The sequence below is a fragment of the Caretta caretta genome, chromosome 10 (assembly GCF_965140235.1).
Source record: "Caretta caretta isolate rCarCar2 chromosome 10, rCarCar1.hap1, whole genome shotgun sequence".
NCBI classification, from domain to species: Eukaryota; Metazoa; Chordata; order Testudines; family Cheloniidae; genus Caretta; species Caretta caretta.
Genome location: NC_134215.1, coordinates 38477377 through 38499327, shown reverse-complemented (window position 1 = coordinate 38499327; position 21951 = coordinate 38477377). Strand labels below are relative to the sequence as shown.

The 21951-nt window shown below is 47.4% G+C and overlaps 1 protein-coding gene across 3 annotated transcripts in view; it reads right to left on the bottom strand.

Annotated features, from left to right (window-relative positions):
• Positions 1-21951, bottom strand: part of CRAMP1 (cramped chromatin regulator 1) — a 117125-nt gene that overhangs the window by 47009 nt on the left and 48165 nt on the right. For all 3 annotated transcript variants that reach the window (XM_075132903.1, XM_048866189.2, XM_075132902.1), the window contains exon 10: positions 7261-8523. In XM_075132903.1, coding sequence (XP_074989004.1) covers positions 7261-8523 — 1263 coding nt within the window. The remainder of the gene's footprint in view (positions 1-7260; positions 8524-21951) is intronic.

Sequence of the window (21951 nt, the reverse complement as noted above, 5' to 3'; positions counted from 1 at the left end):
CCACCTCTCCTGGTACCTGGCGCCATGTCTTCCAAGGCAACACACTGGGAGGGGCATGCAGTCACATCCCTCCCACCCCCGATTTCTGCCAGGGTTCACACCAGAATGTGGCCAGCAGCAGCCTTTCTGTACTGTGTGGGAGGGAAGGGATGGAACTGACTTGGCCCATTTCTTTGCAGAGCTCATCTCTTCTCCCTCTTCTGCCACTCCCCAGTGGTTGGAAGTAGCTTGTCCCTTCCTGCCTGCAAAGTGTCGAAAGGTAGCCAACACCTCCAGGCTGCTGCTGGCCACCAACATAACCCAGCTGCCTCCTGTCCCCCAGCTACAGCACAGGCAGGAAGGGGTTAAGCCCTAAGGCATTGTGCCCCAGGGCCCAGAGAACCTGACTGCAGGTCTGCAAACCCGTCTCAGCAGAAGAGGGTGCCTAGGGGATGGAGAAGCCCTGTACTCCCTGGGGGTAGACACTGGGGGGGAGGAGCGGGGCGGAGACAGGCGAAGAGGGTGCTAAGCCCCTGCCTGGGGGGCTGCTGTGAAGCCTTCAGGGGCAGGGCACGAACAGGCTGGAAATTGCTTTCCGCCACCACTCCAGAGCTTAGCTGATGAACAGAGAGGCTTCCCTGTGCCAGCGCTGTGTGGGCCTTTGGTACATGCAGGACTCAGCTCCTCCTGGCCAGTACCCCGGGCTGGAGGGTCTTGGACTTTCCTGGGGCACCAACCCAGCCAGACGCAGCGGGGGAAGGAAGGAACCAGCCAGCCAGGCTGTTGGTGATCTGAGCACTTCGACCACGGGCTGGCTCTCCGCACAGCACTGGGAACGGAACGCACTCTGCCTGGGATGATATGGAGGACAAGCGGGACTGGGGAGGGGGAGGGAGAGGACAGAGAGAGGGGGAGTAGATAAAGGGCCACCGGGTGGGCAGCAGGGGCGATACCTAACTGGCTGCCATCTGGTGCCTGCCTGCACTTACCAGTCACTGCAGCTCACAGTGTGCGGCCAGTGCCGGCTGGAAACAGGACGGGGGGTGGGGCCCTGGTGGCTGAGAGTCGGCATGCAGCTGTGGGCTGCGCTGATGGAGCAACAGGGGGAGCAGCTGGCCACGTGCACTGCAGTTTTGCTCCGCCACCAGCCTTGCACACCCACCCCATCATAGAATCCTAGACTAGCAGGGTCGGAAAGGACCTCAGGAGGTCATCTCGTCCAACCCCCTGCTCGAAGCAGGACCAATCCCCAATTAAATCATCCCAGCCAGGGCTTTGTCAAGCCTGACCTTAAAAACCTCTAAGGAAGGAGATTCCACCACCTCCCTAGGTAACGCATTCCAGTGTTTCACCACTCTCCTAGTGAAAAAGTTTTTCCTAATATCCAATCTAAATCTTCCCCACTGCAACTTGAGACCATTACTCCTTGTCCTGTCCTCTTCTACCACTGAGAATAGTCTAGAACCATCCTCTCTGGAACCACCTCTCAGGTAGCTGAAAGCAGCTATCAAATCCCCCCTCATTCTTCTCTTCTGCAGACTAAACAATCCCAGCTCCCTCAGCCTCTCCTCATAAGTCATGTGTTCCAGACCCCTAATCATTTTTGTTGCCCTTCGCTGGACTCTCTCCAATTTATCCACATCCTTCTTGTAGTGTGGGGCCCAAAACTGGACACAGTACTCTAGATGAGGCCTCACCAATGTCAAATAGAGGGGGACGATCACGTCCCTCGATCTGCTCGCTATGCCCCTACTTATACATCCCAAAATGCCATTGGCCTTCTTGGCAACAAGGGCACACTGCTGACTCATATCCAGTTTCTCGTTCACTGTCACCCCTAGGTCCTTTTCCGCAGAACTGCTGCCTAGCCATTCGGTCCCTAGTCTGTAGCGGTGCATTGGGTTCTTCCGTCCTAAGTGCAGGACCCTGCACTTATCCTTATTGAACCTCATCAGATTTCTTTTGGCCCAATCCTCCAATTTGTCTAGGTCCCTCTGTATCCTATCCCTGCCCTCCAGCGTATCTACCACTCCTCCCAGTTTAGTATCATCCGCAAATTTGCTGAAAGTGCAATCCACACCATCCTCCAGATCATTTATGAAGATATTGAACAAAACCGGCCCCAGGACCCCTGGGGCACTCCACTTGACACCGGCTGCCAACTAGACATGGAGCCATTGATCACTACCCGTTGAGCCCGACAATCTAGCCAGCTTTCTATCCACCTTATAGTGCATTCATCCAGCCCATACTTCCTTAACTTGCTGACAAGAATACTATGGGAGACCGTGTCAAAAGCTTTGCTAAAGTCAAGAAAAAATACATCCACTGCTTTCCCTTCATCCCCAGAAGCAATAATCTCATCATAGAAGGCGATTAGATTAGTCAGGCATGACCTTCCCTTGGTGAATCCATGCTGACTGTTCCTGATCACTTTCCTCTCATGTAAGTGCTTCAGCATTGATTCTTTGAGGACCTGCTCCATGATTTTTCCAGGGACTGAGGTGAGGCTGACTGGCCTGTAGTTCCCAGGATCCTCCTTCTTCCCTTTTTTAAAGATTGGCACTACATTAGCCTTTTTCCAGTCATCTGGGACTTCCCCCGTTCGCCACGAGTTTTCAAAGATAATGGCCAATAGCTCTGCAATCACAGCCGCCAGTTCCTTTAGCTCTCTCGGATGCAACTCGTCCGGCCCCATGGACTTGTGCACGTCCAGCTTTTCTAAATAGTCCCTAACCACCTCTTTCTCCACAGAGGGCTGGCCATCTATTCCCCATGTTGTGATGCCCAGCGCAGCAGTCTGGGAGCTGACCTTGTTAGTGAAGACAGAGGCAAAAAAAGCACTGAGTACATTAGCTTTTTCCACATCCTCTGTCACTAGGTTGCCTCCCTCATTCAGTAAGGGGCCTACACTTTCCTTGGTTTTCTTCTTGTTGCCAACATACCTGAAGAAACCCTTCTTGTTACTCTTAACATCTCTCGCTAGCTGCAGCTCCAGGTGCGATTTGGCCCTCCTGATTTCATTCCTACATGCCCGAGCAATATTTTTATGCTCTTCCCTGGTCATATGTCCAACCTTCCACTTCTTGTAAGCTTCTTTTTTATGTTTAAGATCCGCTAGGATTTCACCGTTAAGCCAAGCTGGTCGCCTGCCATATTTACTATTCTTTCGACACATTGGGATGGTTTGTCCCTGTAACCTCAACAGGGATTCCTTGAAATACTGCCAGCTCTCCTGGACTCCTTTCCCCTTCATGTTAGTCCCCCAGGGGATCCTACCCATCCGTTCCCTGAGGGAGTCGAAGTCTGCTTTCCTGAAGTCCAGGGTCCATATCCTGCTGCTTACCTTTCTTCACTGTGTCAGGATCCTGAACTCAGCCAGCTCATGGTCACTGCCTCCCAGATTCCCATCCACTTTTGCTTCCCCTACTAATTCTTCCCGGTTTGTGAGCAGCAGGTCAAGAAAAGCTCCCCCCCCAGTTGGCTCCTCTAGCACTCGCACCAGGAAATTGTCCCCTACGCTTTCCAAAAACTTCCTGGATTGTCTATGCACCGCTGTATTGCTCTCCCAGCAGATATCAGGAAAATTAAAGTCACCCATGAGAACCAGGGCGTGCGATCTAGTAGCTTCTGCGAGCTGCCGGAAGAAAGCCTCATCCACCTCATCCCCCTGGTCCGGTGGTCTATAGCAGACTCCCACCACTACATCACTCTTGTTGCTCACACTTCTAAACTTAATCCAGAGACACTCAGGTTTTTCTGCAGTTTCGTACCGGAGCTCTGAGCAGTCATACTGCTCCCTTACATACAGTGCTACTCCCCCACCTTTTCTGCCCTGCCTGTCCTTCCTGAACAGTTTATAACCATCCATGACAGTACTCCAGTCATGTGAGTTATCCCACCAAGTCTCTGTTATTCCAATCACGTCATAATTCTTTGACATCACCAGGACCTCCAGTTCTCCCTGCTTGTTTCCAAGGCTTTGTGCCTATCCTCTGCCACTGGACCCTCCCACTCACCGCTGGTGGGTGGGTAGCTGGCAAGCAGGGATCTGTCCAGAAGTACGACCCGCCATTACTGATGGGAGGGGGGACACAAAATATGGGACGATTTGCCCATTTTTAAGAAAAAGTCAGGACACCTGCAATATATAAATATGGGACTGTCCCTTTAAAAACCGGACATCTCGTCACCCTACATATGTGAAACGTTATTATTTTGTTAGAATCAAGTTGGCATTTAATAGGCCTCATCATCGTGCTAGCGGTTTGAGATCTTATCAGAAAAAGCCATAACAGAGGGCAGATAAAGACTTTAAGCTACAAAAAGGTCTGCTTTTAGGTTCAGTAGCAAAACTGACAACTTAACTATCACATACTCAGTAACCATGCAGTTGCTTCCTTTTGTTGCAAAGATATGTGGGAAACAAAGTTTAATTGTAAAATGAGCTATTCTGACTTGGCATCAAAGGTGATCTGTTCTGAAATGCTGCCCGTTTCTTTTCCTATTTCAGATAATATCATAGCAATTAAAGTCAGAGCCACATGTTGAGGCCCTTTGCTAATGTTCCAGGCATATACAATTAATTTCACTACAAAAGTTGTTTATGATGTTTTCTAACAAAGGCTGTCTTTTAAAAGAATCTGTATGTAACCACAGGCATAAAATTACCTCCCACACTTGATTGCAATGCAATTTGCTACAGTTTGTTTTATGCTGATAATCTTCATTTAAAGGCAAGAATCACAGCACAGTTAGCCATTCTGGTTTGGTTACATACAGTCTTGTGAAAAGAGTCAATCAATGCATCTTTTGTTACAGTAGATTTTTATCTTTCACCTCAACAGCATGGATCATCCAGCTCGGCAATGCTGAATTACAGTCTGAATCAATGATGGCTCGGCTGCCCCTGAAATTCACAACATCTAACCTGCTATTATTAAGAAGCTATTTTCAGGGCAGACCTGGAAACGCTGCAGCAAAAAAGAGTGACCTCTGATCACATGCTTCATGTGGCAGCAAAGATCAGGCATGTGTCACAGCTGACAAAACTGATCTCCAGTGGAACTCAAGTGCCTCCTAGCAAAAATATTTTACCTTCCCTATAGCCATCTGAGGTGCAGCAGGTTTAAAAGAATAAAACTGCAGGGGGTTTCCAGATCTACAATGGTTGCAATTAAAAAGTAAACATTTCGTCCCAGAATGCCTGTCATCTCCCCACAATATCACAATACAATCGATATGAGAATGTTTACTTTTTACTGACAGCCACTGTCATCTAAACTGGCTCTGGCCATATAAAGAAATGAGTTCACTTACCCTTTAAGTTTTATTATCTGAAAGGACTTAATTTTTCCAGGACATTTCATTACCGTGATAAAGACATGAATGAAACTGAAAGGTCAGGAATGTACTTCCAAGTTAATGCCTCAAGTTTCATTTGGCTTTTTATTATTATTAATTATTATTATTAATATAGTGTTCCTCTTCCTACTTTACATCTGCTCACATTTATAATTAATGTGGTTTCGCTGGATGTCACATGTCTCCCAGTGTGAAGCTTTCCATCACCAACCGCTAGGAGAAGAGATCAGTACAGATCTGTAAGATGCCTGACCACAAGGCAAACCAGAATGAAAGGTGATAGTATAAATCTAAAGCCACAATTCCACCAGGAACCAGTTTTCAGGGAGGAGCTGCTCAGGAATGCTATCAGCAAAAACACTACTGTCTAATGAGCTTTGGCTGATAGGATCATGTCTGCTCCTTGATGGAGAGACTTGGGACTCTCCTCAGGTTTAGAAGTTAGAATCAGAAGAGAGTTCGAAAAAAAGAGGAAAAGAACCAAGTCTCCACCAGCAAGCAAAGATCAAAAAACTACACATTTCCCAGCACAAATGATGAATGTTTAATTTAATTTGAAATAACTATGCAAACATCACCTTTAACTCAAGTTTATTCAGTCATACCCGTTATATTCTAATTTCTTCCTATGCATCAACAGAATCATTTATTAAGCTCCAATCAGCTACACCATTAAAAACAGGCTGAATGAGCATCAGAGGGCAGAATTTACCCTGTAAAATCTTTAACATTGGTGGATGATGTGCAAGGAAGGAAGGAAGGAACACAGACTGACTCAAGTCCCACATTAGGTCCACTGGGCTGGCAGTTCAGAAAAATATTTTTTGTGTGTAAAACACCACATTTATTCTGGAGTCACTAAGATACAAACGCACACTGCCACTTCTAGGGAATCACTTTCAGAGCTCACTCCTAGACCAGTTGTTCTATATATCGAATCAGAAGCATTTATAATTTTTTACCACTGCAGAAGAATGGAGGACCTGGCTGGCTCAGCCACCCAAGATAAATCAATTAATTTTCATGCCAATACTTTAAAAAGTCAAATTAACAACCGTAATCAAGGGTTTATAGTTCCTCCTAATGGATTAACTCTAAATAGCCTAGCATGCTGCTAATCTCATGACTTGGCTGCTACAGCAGCCATGTTAAATATTCATCATAACTAACGCTATGATTTGGTCATGCAGGTCGCGGAAGTTACGGAATCTGTGACTTCCACAGATCTCGATGACTTCAGCCCACAGCTGCTGGGAGCTAAAGGGTACCCCCACCTCCTGTGATGGCCTGGAGCTTCAAGGTACCCCTGCCAGCATTGGCGGGGAGTTGGGGAAATCACCCAGCAGTACCCCGGTGACCAAGAATTTTTGGGGTGCCCCAGCCACCACGGGCGGGAAATCCCCCGGCAGCTGCCCAGCCTCCGTGGGCAGCGGGGGTATCCCCCACAGCTCCCTAGCTGCCACAGGCGGGGCCCCTCCCAGCTCCCAGCCACTGGGCAGGGGCCACAGCTCCCAGCCACAGCAGGGCAGGGTGCTGGATCCTCCTCCCTCCGTGTTTTGTCATGGACGTTTTTAGTAAACGTCAGGGAGAGGTCATGGCTTCCGTAAATTTCTGTTAATTGACCATGACTTGTCTGTGATTTTTACTAAAAATGTCCATGACAAAATCGTAGCCTTAATCAAAACAGCTACTGAAGCTGAAGACACATGGAATATACTGTTAAAAGTTAAAATGGGATTAAAAAACAGTAGCTGCAGCATATAGTGGAAGGAGTCTAACTCTGCTGCAAGCTGCCTGGGATGGTTTTCAGATAGAAATCTCTAAGATCTCCATAGGGCTTACCATGGAAACAACAGGAACAAGCAATTGTCTCCAAAATCAAGCGTCACGCATAGGGCATCAATGCTAGTTACTTACTGGTTTGGGGTTGACTTCAGTGGAGATGAGTTTTAAGAGGCAGTTGAGGAGTCTTTGCTTGTGAAAGGTGGAAGATGTGGGGACAGCACTGGGTTCGGATGTTTCGTCCCTGGAATCCTGGGTTTCTGGCCCTAACATAGCTAGCCAGTCATATTCCAGCTGCAGCTTGTTTGGCTTGCCCATCATGAGGTAAACTTCAGCCAACGTAAGGCTCTCAGAGTTTCGTAGACTCCACCCCTCCTCTCTGACCTGTTGAGCAAGTCGGCTTGGGTCATCCTTCAGAGGCTTTGCAGAAGGTTGTCCCTGAGGTGGATGCAGAAATGAAGAGCTCAGCTTCTCTTGAGTCTCCTCCACTATTGCATCTTGTAAAACCTTACTAAAAGTATCAGGCTGTGGTCCCTGGCTGTGGGTAGCTTGAGTTTCAGGTCTGGATAGGCCACTGCCAGGCGATGCTACCACAACTCTTGCTATCTGTGCAGAACAGGGGTCAGCTGCCTCTGTATTCTCAGCTGGAAGAGCCACAGGAGAGGCACTCCCAGCTGACGGAGCAGGGTCTTTCCCTTGCAGTTTGTCTGTGCAAAAACATTTCTCTGGGACAATCAGATCCTGACAGGACTTCATATACCGAGGGAATGGATCGAGCAGAGAGAGTTCCTCCAGGTCAGGGATCTTGCTGCAAACACAAGCTGTGTTGCATGATGGTAGCTTGGTTGCTTGGTCACTGGCCAGGGCCTCCTCACCCTCAGCACAGAAAGCCATGAAGATTGGCTTCTCCAGACTCCCTCCTGGGTCCTGAAGTCCAGAAGGTGGTTTTTCAAGAGAGTTTGTGATGCTGAAACCAGTGGGTCCTTCTGTCAGGCCACTCTCTGGGGAGATATCTTCAGGGCTTGCAGAGACTTCCGCTATGGGCTGAGAGGTTCTGCCTTGCTCCATAGTGCTCTCTGTCCTTCCGCCACTCTTACCCTCTGATCCCCGAGGGTACTTTAGCTGCCCTCTGGCTGTCCCCTGACCACTCTGAATGCCTAGGATTTGGGCAGGAGGCAATAAGTGAGAGTCCTTTGTATTCTGTTTGCATTTGCCAGTTTCCTGCCAATGCACTGTGCAGAAAGCCTTGGAGTGGACTACTCTGGCCACCTCAGGGAGGGGGATGAGTGTACAGTTCTCTCCTGGGAAGAGATGAAGCATCACTTTCTCCTCTGAGAGGCTGCCTCTTGCTTCTGAATCTCTGGAGTCCTGAAGCTGCCGTTCCTCTAGTGTTTTACGCTAAATATACTTTGTCAAAGATTACAACCATTTTACATTATGCAGATTAGCTGCAGCATCAGCCACAGATACCCCTAAAAAGAACATCTGGCAGCCCAATTTGTAGTTTAAAGAGATTAATAAGCAGCTCTCCACTCAGGATAGATGTGTATGTTCTGTAATCAGGAATTAAGCCTTTACATGTTGAGAAGGGAATATACCCAAGACCACAATTTTTCCATGAACAGCAAACTGATCCTACATTCTAGGACAAGGTCATTGGTCTCAGCTTCACTTATAGATTTATAGTTTAAGGTCAGAAGGGACAATTCTCATAATTTAGTCTGACCTTGATAACACAGACTATAGGAATACCTGAATTAATTCCTATTTGAATTAGAGCACGTTTTGTAGAAAAACATCCAACCTTGATTTAAAAATTGGCAGTGATGGAGAACCCACTGGATCTTGTTATACCCTTGTCTGCTAGACGGAAGAACCCTCTATTATCAAATTTCTGTTCCTCACATAGGTAATTACAGACTGTGATCAAATCACCCTTTAACCTTCTCTTTGATAAGCTAAATAAATTGGCCTCCTTAAGTCTATCACTATAAAGGCATGTTTTTCCAATCCTTCAATCATTCTTGTGGCTCTTCTCTGAACCCTCCCCAATTTACCAACACTCTTGTGCCGCAGACTAGAAATTCCATGGCAACTTTGTTTAAATTAAAATGAGAAGTTTTCACTGATTTTGGTATAAAAATGGACTGTAAAGTCAGTACAGTAGCTCCTTGTTATATATTTTCACCTTGGTATCTGTCTCTACATGTAAGGTGCTACTCTGCAGCTGCTGCAAGGCTTACAAGTTAAAGACTTACAAGTTGAAGAAAAAATAAATTAACAGAAACGTGAAAGAGCTAGGAAGAAGAGAATAGTTGGCATCTTATAAGCGTTTCTATTAAATTACAAAGATTAAAGTTTAGAGGTAGGAACATTAAAAAAAATACATCTTTGCAACAAACTCTAGGGCTTTGTGATGGGGGTTAACAAGGGCCTGAGAGGTTAACTGGTGTCTCCTGTGAGAGGGAGAGCCAGGGTTAGTTAAGAGTGAAGCTCAGCTGGGAAGGGCTGGGATTGCAACATAAAGCTAGGAGGCTGAAAGCAGAAAGGAGAAGCAGAGAAAGAGGGGTGCAGTCATAACTTGGGAAGTCAGAGACAAAGGAAGAAGTCCAGGGAGAGAGAGTAAGCCCTGAGATCCCGGAGCAAGGAGTCTGCCAAGAGGCTAGGAGGGGGTGAAGTAGCCACAGGGAGTACAGTAGGAACCCATGGTAAATCCAGAAAAAGGCAAAGAGAGGCTGCGTAGGAAACTCCCCAGGGAAACAGCAGCAGGGATTGGGACTGAGCAGACCTGGACTGCTGGTTATAAGGTCCCTAGGCTGTAGTGGGTGGGCCTGGATTTCCCTCACACCACTGGTATAGTGGCACTGAGCCCCAGGCTGGAGTTGAACACTGACCACAGAAGGCATTTGGACTTTGGTCCTCTTGGACTTAGTCACCTCGGAAAGGGTGGTCTAAATGGGGACCTACCTGGAGAGCCAACTTACCAGAAAAGAGACTACTGCAGAGTGAGCAGAATGGGTCATCCAATGCCCTGAGAGTTACTTCCCCAGATTAGAAGCGATTCCCCAGACATAAGGAGGTGCACTAGCAGTGACCGGGAACCTTGTTATAAGGCTTGTACAAGAGAAAGCTACTCACCTTATGCAATAGCAATGGTTCTTTGACAGGTGACTCCCTACGGGTGGCTCCACCGTAGGCATACTTGCGCCCCTAATCAGAGATTTTAGGTAGCAGTGTCAGTTTGGTGTGCACATGCACTCTCCTTTCCACGTAGTCTGCCTCATGACTATCTTGGGCTGCTCAGGCAAACTGCCCCCAGTTCCTTCTCTACCACAGAGTGCCATATTGAAAACTCCGAAGTAGAGGGGAGGACAACAGGTTATGGAGCACCTATAGAGAGACATCTCAAAGAACCATTGTTGCTGCACAAGGTGAGTAACTTCCTCCTCTTCTTCAAGTAGTGTCCCTATGGGCTAAGTTCCCTCTAAGCTGTGCGACCAGTCGGCCGCCCAGCAAGCTATCAAGTGCTATGCACTGCAAGTGTCCCTCCGCCCACTGCTGTGCTGCTCCTGCCCTCTGTCTTGGAGCTGCTCCCCGAAGCCTACTTGCTATGCAGAGTAGGGTGGGAAGGGGGGTGCTGATGTCAGGGTGTGCCCCTCCCCCGACCTCTGTACCAATCTCTGCAGAGCTGGGCTGTGGGGAAGGGAACGCAACAGGGCTCAGGAATGGGATGGAGGGAGCTTGCCGGTAGCTGCTGCTGTGTCTGTTTTAAGTGCAGATCTACTTAAAAGGGAAATGTACAGCAGCAAATCATAGGGCTGAAAAGAAACAGTAGCGCTCAGGATTTTATTGAGACTCCTTTTTGTCATCATCTGAAATTCTGCGCTTTAATTAAAGCAATCCCTGAGTTTCTATCTTTTTCCATTGTGAATATAGTGTAAATCGTGTTAATTGATGTGTAAACACTAGAATGACAGTAACCTCCACAGAGCTGCCTCTGGTGGAGAGAGGGGGCTGGGTCCTCTGTAGAATAAGAAAAAAAGGGCCCTTTTCAGTGAGGAATGCAGTCTGGGAAATGTATTCTCCCACCCTGGATTCATGTTGCCTGGGGCTGGGGCAATGGCCTGACTTCTCTATCTGCACGCAGCTCCATGTTGCAGCGGTCAGGCAGGACTCCACATTTAGGGCGTACGGATACTTTTAAGTTTTAGTCCCCCGACTAAGAATGGGAGGAAGCCATTCCACTTCTCCCAGAACTCAAGGACATGCTGTATGTATATACATACATACTACTTCCTGAATATCATCCTCCCGTGCCCATGTATACACACTGGGACTTTAAGGGAAACCACCATATAGTGTGAGAATTAGCAATACTGATTACCTGAAGGATGCCCCAGGGCATCTGCAGTCCACAGGGGAGTCCTGCCAGGCTGTGAACGTACTTAAAGGGGCAATGCATATCTGTCTTGCGCGTGTGCACACACGAGTCTTTCACACTCACCTCCCAACACATACTTGTATTATTGTTGGTGTTACTTCTTGATACTTCCTGCAATGCACATATAGTCTCTATAATTGTATGCTTTCAAAGTGTTGTTTGAGTTTTTTGACTGGTCTATACATTTCATAATTTTTATTTCTCTCTCCCGATTAAATTTTATTCTTTGAGTACTCTCTTCAAAGTTCTTTTCAACTTTCCCTTATGGTAATTGTTGACTATCAGTCTCGTGCCAGTATTCAGCCTTAGATGGAGTTTACCACCAGCTTTGGGCTGCATTCCCAAGCAACGTGACTCCAAGAAGACCCGGTCCAGGTGCGCCGGGGGCCGCTACCGGACTCACACCATCCACTGGCTGGCGGTCATCTCCCTCGGCCCCAGGATGCGGCGAGAGCTGCTGCCTGGGGGCTGTAACACTCCCTGCTGTGAAGCAGTGAGCCACCTGCCCGCCAGGCTTTCCCAGCCAACCCAGAGCTGGATGCAGCGCACCACCTAGGTGGAAATGAGCCCGATGGGGGCCGGGGCCGTCCGAGCGGTGGTCCCCTCTCAACACCCCCGCAGAGGGCGGCAAGGGGGATCCATCGTCCCAGGCCGGCCAACCGAACCCGCCAGGTTGAATCCTCTGGGCAGACTGTGCGGACTCCACCCGTTTACCTCTTAACGGTTTCACGCCCACTTGAGTTCTTTGAGTAGTGAGTCCTAAAATGCCTAACCTGTCCTGACTAAAGTAATTATCGCTATGGTAACTTTTAAAAATTTATATATAGAGAGAGAGAGAGAGGGAGAGGTTCTTTTGTTTCTACTGGTGGCGCACATCCGCACATTACCTCGATAATTTGATGCACATAACAAAAAGCATTCCACACATGGATGGAAAAAATTAGAGGGAACATTGCCTATGGATGCTCCACTGTAGGTGATTTCACAGCAGTATCCCCCCCAGGGGGCTGGGTTTCAGAGTGGAGTCTGTTATGGCAGAGAATATGGTGCAGCCAAAAGGTGGAATGGGAGGCTGAGGCTCTCATGAAACACTATACAATCACGGAAGTGTGGGGAGAGGCCCAAGTTGCTGCTTTGCAAATTTCAGAGACAGGGACATCTTTAAGGAATGTGACAGAGGTAGAGATTGACCTCTTGGAATGTGTACAGACTCCAGAGGGAGGCAACAGGTTGCACCCCTGATAAGTGATTAATTCAACCAGAGACCTATTTGGATAATTTTTGAGCCGATATTGCAGAATCTTTGGAACCTTTCAGCAAATGAAAGGAAGAGCTTAGACTACCTGAAGTCATTAGTCCTGTCCAAGTAAAAAGCTAGTGCTCTTCTAACATCTAGTGTATGCAGAATTGCCTCTGACACTGAATCTCAAAATAGCACCCTGGAACCCCATATTCACCACTGTGATATGATTAAGATATGTTTTGTACAATGAATGCCTTGTGAAGTATCATTTAAAAAGTCTCGATCTCTTGAACAGTAATATCATGTTGAATTGTATGTACTATCATTTAATGTGAAGTTATGAAGTATTGCTATAGGTTTGTTACTGAAACAGGATGTGAGGTTGGGAGACGCCCACAGCTAGCCTTTCAGTGCAATAAAGGGGCAACTGACAAGACAGATTTACATTAGGACCAGCCAGACGTGTTGATGGTCCATCAAGAAGAATCCACTCTCCAGAGACTAGTCAGAGAAGGCACATATGCAATGGGGGCCACCTAAACCCCATGTCACAGCAAGGATCTTTCTAGCACCTAGAGAGAAAATATAAATGAGGATTGATGACATCACCATTTGGCCTCTCTCCTCCCCCATCTCAACACCTGGAAGATCATTTGGAATACAAAGACTTTGAACTGGGAAATTGGTTCCAGGCTAAGAAGGAAATTCTGCCTGTGTAGTGAGAACTGAAAACGGCCTGAAACATCCAGTGGGGTGGAAAAACTTCTTGATTCAAATCTTGCTTAGTCTGCAGAATTTAGATTGCAAATTTTATTTTTATTTCTTATGTAACCAACTTTGATCTCTATGCCTGCTACTTAAAATCTATTTTTCTATAGTTACTAAATCTGTTTTCAGAGTAGCAGCCGTGTTAGTTTGTGTTTGCAAAAAGAAAAGGAGTACTTGTGGCACCTTAGAGACTAACCAATTTATCTGAGCATAAGCTTTCGTGAGCTACAACTCACTTCACCTATTTTATAATTTATCTAGAACAGTGTGTTTTTGGTTCAAGTGCTTGGGAAATCTCAGCTCAAGTTAACAAGGGTTGTTGCAAGTCCACCACCCTTTGTTGGAGTGGAGAACTAATTAATGAGCTTGCACTGTTCAAGAGTGTCTTGAGCAGTGTAAGACTGTATATTTCTGGGGTGCAAGGCTGGGGTGATTTGCTGGTGCTGCTGTATAATTCATGAGTAGTTTTGAGAGCATTCATGCAATTTTGCTGGGTGTGTCTCCACATGCTATTGTACCGAGTGATTACAGCGCCTGGAGGGGTTTGCTGCTTGTCATGGGCATAGCATTTAGAGACAGACCAGGCTGGAGATTTAAGGGGGCACAGAGGTTCCACAGTTTCAGGTTATACCCCAGGGATTCTATCACAGCATCCCTGTTGTCACAATGTGGTTTAAGGGATAAAACAGGAAGATGGATTTATTGATTCATATGAAAGGGGGAGGCTACTTTAGGGAGAAACTTGGGATGTAACCTCACTGTTACTTTGACTTTAAAGAATGAATGGTGGGTGTGGCATCATATTTCTCCTATTCATCTGGCTGAGGGCAATTTAAAATGCTGTCTTCATGGACAGGTATAGGAGAGAGCAAGTCACCATGGGCTCAAAGGGGAGCCTACTCAAGGCTCTGAGAATTAAAGTAAGATCCCAAGTTGGAGCAGGTGGCCTCACATGCAGGAAGAGATTTCCAAAACCCTTAAGGAATCTACATACCCTTAAGGAATCTACGTACCCTTAAGGGAACAGAGAAAGAGCTTTGACTTTTTGAGGACTAAAATGTAGTCTGAAATGGGGGGGCGGGGGGAAGGGGGAGAAAGAGAGGAAGGAAGATGTTTGGTCTATGTGCTTAGAACGACACGAAATTTGGCATAGATTAAATTTCTGCAGGTAAGTACGCAGAGTGGTCTACTTTCTGTGTAGTAGCACATTTTTCACTTTGTCAGAGCATTCTACCTCTAGATCCTGGAACCAAGAAGGAGCCAAACCTGGAGGCGAGAATCTGCAAGTTGCGAGGAAAGATCTGTTATTTTGAGAAAGAAGATGAGGAATGGGCTGAAGAGGAACCAGAGAACATAGTGCCATCTGTGCCAGGTAAGGGAACCACACCTGCCTTGGTCTTGGTTTACTTCTTTTAAGTACATCAGAAACAGGAAGCCAGCTAAACAACCAGTAGGGCTACTGGACGACCGAGGTGCTAAAGGAGCACTAAAGGGGGATAAGGCCATTGCGGAGAAACTAAATGAATTCTTTGCATCGGTCTTCACGGCTGAGGACGTGAGAGAGATTCCCAAACCTGAGCTATTCTTTTTAGGTGACAGATCTGAGGAATTGTCCCAGATTGAGATATCATTAGAGGAGGTTTTGGAACAAATTGATAAATTAAACAGCAATAAGTCACCAGGACCAGATGGGATTCACCCAAGAGTTCTGAAGGAACTCAAATGTGAATTCGCCGAACTACTAACTGTAGTCTGTAACCTGTCATTTAAATCAGCTTCTGTACCAGATGACTGGAGGATAGCTAATGTGACGCCAATTTTTAAAAAGGGCTCCAGAGGTGGATCCTGGCAATTACAGGTCTGTAAGCCTGACTTCAGTACCGGGCAAACTGGTTGAAACTATAATGAAGAACAATATTGTCAGACATATAGATGAACATAATTTGTTGAGGAAGAGTCAACGTGGTTTTAGTAAAGGGAAATCATGACTCACCAATCTACTAGAATTCTTTGGGGGGGTCAACAAGCATGTGGACCAAGGGGATCCAGTGGATATAGTGTACTTAGATTTTCAGAAAGCCTTTGACAAGGTCCCTTACAAAAGTTCTTTACGCAAAGTAAGCTGCCACGGGACAAGAGGGAAGGTGCTCTCATGGATTGGTAACTGGTTGAAGGATAGGAAACAAAGGGCAAGTATAAATGGTCAGTTTTCAGACTGGAGAGAAGTAAATATTGGTGTCCCCCAGGGGTCTGTTCTAGGACTAGTCCTTTTCAACATTCATAAATGATCTGGAAAAAGGGGTAAACAGTGAGGTGGCAAAATTTGCAGATGATACAAAATTACTAAAGATAGTTAAAACCCGGGCAGACTGCGAAGAGCTACAAAAGGATCTCTCAAAACTGGGTGACTGGGCAACAAAATGGCAGATAAAGTTTAATGTTGATAAATGCAAAGTAATGCACATTGGAAAGTATAATCCCAACTATACATATAAAATGATGGGGTCTAAATTAGCTGTTACCACTCAAGAAAGAGATCTTGGAGTCATTGTGGATGGTTCTCTGAAAACATCCACTCAACGTGCAATGGCAGTCAAAAAAGGGAACAATGCTGGGAATAATTAAGAAAGGGATAGATAATAGGACAGAAAATATGTTGCCTCTATATAAATCCATGGTTCACCCACATCCTGAATACTGTGCGCAGATGCGGTTGCCCCCTCTCAAAAAAGAGATATATTGGAATTGAAAAAGGTTCAGAAAAGGGCAACAAAAATGATTACGGGTATGGAACAGCTTCCATATGAGGAGAGATTAATAAGACTGGGACTTTTCAGCTTGGAAAAGAGACCGCTAAGGGGAGATATGATTGAGGTGGATAAAATCATGACTGGTGTAGAGAAAGTAGATAAGGAAGTGTGGTTTGCTACTTCTCATAACACAAGAACTAAGGGTCACCAAATAGAATTAATAGGCAGCAGGTTTAAAAACAAACAAAAGGAAGTATTTCTTCATACAACGCACAGTCAACCTGTGGAACTCCTTGCTAGAGGATGTTGTGAAGGCCAAGACCATAACAGGGTTCAAAAAAGAACTAGATAAATTCATGGAGGATAGGTCCATCAATGGCTATTAGGCAGAATGGGCAAGAATGGTGTCCCTAGCCTCTGTTTGCCAGAAGCTGGGAATGAGTGACCGGGGATGGATCACTTGATTGCCTGTTCTGTTCATTCCCTCTGGGGCACCTGGCACTGGCCACTGTCAGAAGACAGGATACTGGGTTAGCTGGACCATTGGTCTGACCCAGTAGGGCCATTCTTATGGTCTGGAAGAGGCAATCAGAATAACTCCCACTTTATCTCATCATACCTTCAGCAGGAGCTTGGACAGTAGAAGAAACGGGGAAAAGGCATATAAAAGGTCTCTGTCCCATGGGAGAATGAGTGCATTTCCCAGGGACTGATTCCTAAGGCTTGCTCTGGAGCAATAGCAAGGACATTTCTTGTTCCAGTACATAGCAAAGAGATTTATAGCCGGGGATCCGCAAAGGGCAAATATGTTGTGAAGCACTTCTGAGTTCAGTTCCTATTCGTGGTAGTGATAGGCTGTCAAAACTTCTGTTGGCTGTCACGTTCTGTATTCCAGGTAGGTAGATGGCTGAGATAGGCACATTGTGTTGGATGCACCTATTCCAAAGTCTGAGTGCTCCTGTGCAGAGGGAGGGAGATCTGGTGCCCTCACGGAGACAGATGTAAAACATACAGGCTATATTGTCCTTCATGACTTTTGTGTGGGTGTTTCTTGATAAAGGGGAGAAAGTGTGCACGAGCATTCCTGACGGCTCTTAACTCCAAAAGATTGATATGGAGGGCTGCTTCTGTAGGAGACCACTTGCCCTGAACCTTGTGGTTGTGTAGATGAGCTCCCCAGCCTATCATGGAGGCATCCATTATTAGGGTCAGCATAGAATCATAGAATACCAGGGTTGGAAGGGAACTCAGGAGATCATCTAGTCCAACCCCCTGCTCAAAGCAGGACAAATCCCCAATTTTTGCCCCAGATCCCTAAATGGCCCCCTCAAGGATTGAACTCACAACCCTGGGTTTAGCAGGCCAATGCTCAAACCACTGAGCTCTCTCTCCCCCCAAGGATCAGTGGCAGTTGTATGAATTGAATACCTGCTCAAATGTTGGATGAGTCTTTCCACCAGTCCAGGGAGTGTCTTACAGTAGAGGGCGTTGACAGCAGTTTGCTTAGTCTGTCCTTGTTAGGGAATAGATAGACCTGAGCCACATCTTTAGACACCTCATGAACAACCAGGCGTGTGGAATGACGAAGATGAATGCTGCCTTATGACTGAGTAACTGTAGGCAGGTCCTGGCCAATGTTTGTGGGCTGGCCTAGACTATCTCTATGAGGTTCACAAGGATGGTAAATCTGTGCAGTGGGAGATATCCTCTTGCTTGCACTACGTTGAGTTCAGCTCCAATAAACTCCAATCGCTGCACTGGAGTGAGGGTTGATTTCTGGTTTCGAGCTGTAAGTCCAGTTGTGCAAATGTGCATAAGGTCATCTGAGTGGTGCGTATGTCATTCTTGAATGAGGGGGCCCTGAGGAGGTAGTTGACTAGCTATGGGCAGATCACAATGCCCAATGTTCACAGGTGCGCCGTTAAGACAGAGAACCTTGGAGAATACCTTGGGTGTGGACGAGTCACTGTACTGATAATGGTCTTGCCCAAAGGTAAACTGTAGGAATCTCCTGTGTGATGGACATATGGAGATGTGGAAGTAGGCATCTTTGAGGGCTGAAAACCAGTCTCCTTGTTTCAGAGCTGGAATAATGGCTGCTAGCATGACCATCTTGAACTTCTGAACCTTCACGTTTAATGTCATTAGATCTAGAATGGGCCTCCAACCTCTCTTCACCTTGGGGAATCAGGAAATGATGAAAGTAAAACCCCTTGCCTCTGACTTCCACTGGGACTGGTTCTATGGCCGTTAGGTGAAAGAGATGTTCTATCTCCTGACAAAGTAGGTTCTCGTAAGAAGGGTCCCTGAAGAGGGATGGGGAAGGAGGGTGGGAATGAGGGAGAGACGTGAATGGAATGGCATAACCCTTCAAAATACTCCAAGGCTCATCTGTTGGAAGTGATGCTCTCTCACCTGCTGTGAAAATGGGACAGGTGATTTCCAAAGGGACGTGACAGGTGCATAGATAACAGCTGATGTTGCAAGGCATAATTGTTTGGGCCCTCGACCAACCCATCAAAAGTGCTTAAAAGAGGGTCTGAGAGGTTGAAGATTGGGGTACTGACTGTTTCCATGTTTGTACCCTGGGCCTCTTGTGCTGTGACACTGGGTACTGAGAAGGTCGTGACCTGTGGTGTGGTTGAGAGCAGTATCTCCTCTTTTATCCCACAGTATAGATTCCCAGGAAGCATAACGTGGCACAGGAGTCCTTCAGGATGTGAAGAGAAGTGTCAGTCTTATCAGCGAAGAAGTTGGGCCCTTTGTACAGGAAATCCTCAACTATAGTCTGTACCTCTTTGAGCAGCCTGCCTCATAATCACTTCTCTGGAGACCGAGCAGGCTGCTGTATCTGCCATGTCCAATGCTGTCAGTGCAGTTCTGGCCACTAACTGGCCTGCACTGACAATGACCTGAAACTGCTCTTTTTGCACCTCCAGTAAATGTTCAGTGAATACGCTATTTTCCATAATTAACAAAATCATATTTGGCCATGACAGCTTGGTAATATATGACCTGGAACTGCGATGTCACTGATAAATACACCTTCCTTCCAAAGAGAGCTAGCCCTTTCCAATCTTGATCATATGGGGTTGACTTGGGGTGATGTTGCCTGCATCATACATTAACTGCATCTACGATTGAATTGGGTTGAGGATTTGAAACAAATTCTGCCTCTTTGGGAGGGACATAATATTTTTTGTTGGCTCTCTTGCAGGTTGGGGCGATGGAGGCTGGTGTCGGCTGGAGGACTTTAGCAGCATCCAAAAGTGCCTCATTAATTGGGAGGGTAATTCTGGAGGAGGAAGTGTGCAGAATATCTACCAGCTTGTGATGTAGGGGAATTTGCAGCTCATCTGCCACCCACTTAGTAAGATCTTGAAAATTCTTAAAAATCATCAGCTACTGATGGAGGGGAGGCATTACAGCCTCATCTGGTGAAGATGAGAAGTTTGCTGGAGGGGTAGCCTCCCTTTCGACCTTTTCCTCCTGTCCTTCAAAAGTTTCCTCCTCCTCCAGTTCAGGGGCTCTGGATAGCAAAGCTATCCAAAACAGTCTGGCCGACTCTCACTGGGAGACAATGGACACCCACCAAGAATCCCAATACGGCCATTGGGGATGCCCAAGTAGGCCTGTACCAAAATTGCAGGTTGGCATGAGGGTGAGGAGGACCCTAGTACTGTGACGGCATGCCATGGTGAGAGACCAGGGAAATAACATCCTCTTTGTCACTGTCAGACTCGTCACTGTGTAAAGGTGGTGCTGACCAGGGTGTTGGTAGTAAATGGTGAGGTGCCATGTGTGATTCTGGGCGTTAGGATCTGCTTGGTACCTGGGTCCTGGTACAGAGTAATGGGGATTGCGGTTCTTCTATGACCTCCAGGTCTCTAGGGTACCAGAGATCTTGTGGTACCGTTGACTCACTAGGCACTGTGTAGGAGTATCAGCGATAAGTTGTCAGTACTGACTGTTGCTTATGTGCGGAACACTCTAGGGATGGGAGTTTTGCTGCACTCAGTATGGGTGCTTTACTCAGTGCTACTGCCTTAGAAGTGGTGTGGACTTTATTCTTCTTAGGGAGTGATACGCTGCATCAGAGCTTGAGCCCCAGCACCTCTAGGCAGTGTGGCTAATCTCATAGCAGAGGCACCCTGATGCTTCTGGGTACTGTGCTTCAGAGCCCTGGTACTGAGGTGGCTGAGCATGCTGGTGAACCCCTCTGGCTGGCCAAAGACTCTGTTTGGGGGCTTGGAGGCCTTTTTCTCATGCTTTCATGGGGGGAAATCTGCTGATTTTTTCCACGATTCTACCCCCTTGGAAGTTGAAGATTCCAGGGACAATCTGTGTCCTGGAGAAGGTCTGGCACCCAAGTCATCTGGCAGCTGAAATTCACTCTCCATCAGAGGTTTTAACTTCAGCTCCTGTTTTTTTCAAAACCTCACCTTGAGCTGCTCACAGAGGTGCACTTTATGGGATATGCGATTCTTCCAGACACTTTAAACAGTAAGAGTGCCTATATGTTACCAGGATTGCTTCCTTGCAGTAGAGAAGTCTCTTGAAACTGGGAGAGCCAGGCATGCCCCTGGGGGGGTGGGTCTATCACCCTGCAAAAGTGAGGAATGCAGAAGAAAGCTGGTCCCGCTTCTTCTCCCCCCCTTGCCCACCCCTTAAAAAAAAAGTTAAAAAGTCTAAACTACTAAATGCCCTAGGTGGGGGGGGAATTCCCCCAGAAAAGGCAGGAAACATGAAATAAATGTTCTTTTCTTTTTTTAATCTCAATGGGGTAAACCAGGGGTGGGCAAACTTTTTGGCCTGAGGACCACATTGGGCTGCGAAACTGTATGGAGGGCTGGGTAGGGAGGGCTGTACCCCCCAAACAGCCTGGCCCCTGCCCCCTATCCAACCCCTCCCACTTCCTGCCCCCCTGACCCATCCAACCCACCCACCCGCTCCTTGTCCCCTGACCACCCCCCAGGATCCCACCCCCCTGCTCCCTGTCCCCTGACTGCCCCGACCCCTATCCACACCCCCACCCCCTGACAGGGCCCCGGGACCCCACCCCCTATCCAATCACCCCGGTTCCCCGTTCCCCCCCCAAACCTCTGCCCTATCCAACTGCTCCCTGTCTCTTGACTGCCCCCCGGGACCCCCTGCCCCATATCCAACCCCCCCCAGCCCTGGCCCCCTTACCATGCTGCTCAGAGCAGCATGTCTGGAGCCGTGCCACCCGGCTGGAGCCAGATGCTCTGCCCTGCAGGAGCACGCAGCCCCGCCACCCAGAGCGCTGCCCACACAGGGGCATCGCTGCATGGGAGGGGGAACAGCAGGGGAGGGGCTGGGGATGAGCCATCCCAGCCAGGAGCTCAGAGGCTGGGCAGGATGGTCCCATGGGCCAGATGTGGCCCACGGGCAGTAGTTTGCCCACCTCTAGCTATTAAGGGAAACAAGAGGACTAAAACTACTACTACTTATGCTAATGACACAGAAAGAAGAGACAACTGCTCGCTCTGTTCAAGACCAAAGGCGGTCGAGAAGGAACTGGGGGTAGTTTGCGCAGTGATAGGTAGACGTGAGGCAGACCACAAGGGAGGAAGAACGCATGTGCAGGCTGAAAAGACACTGCT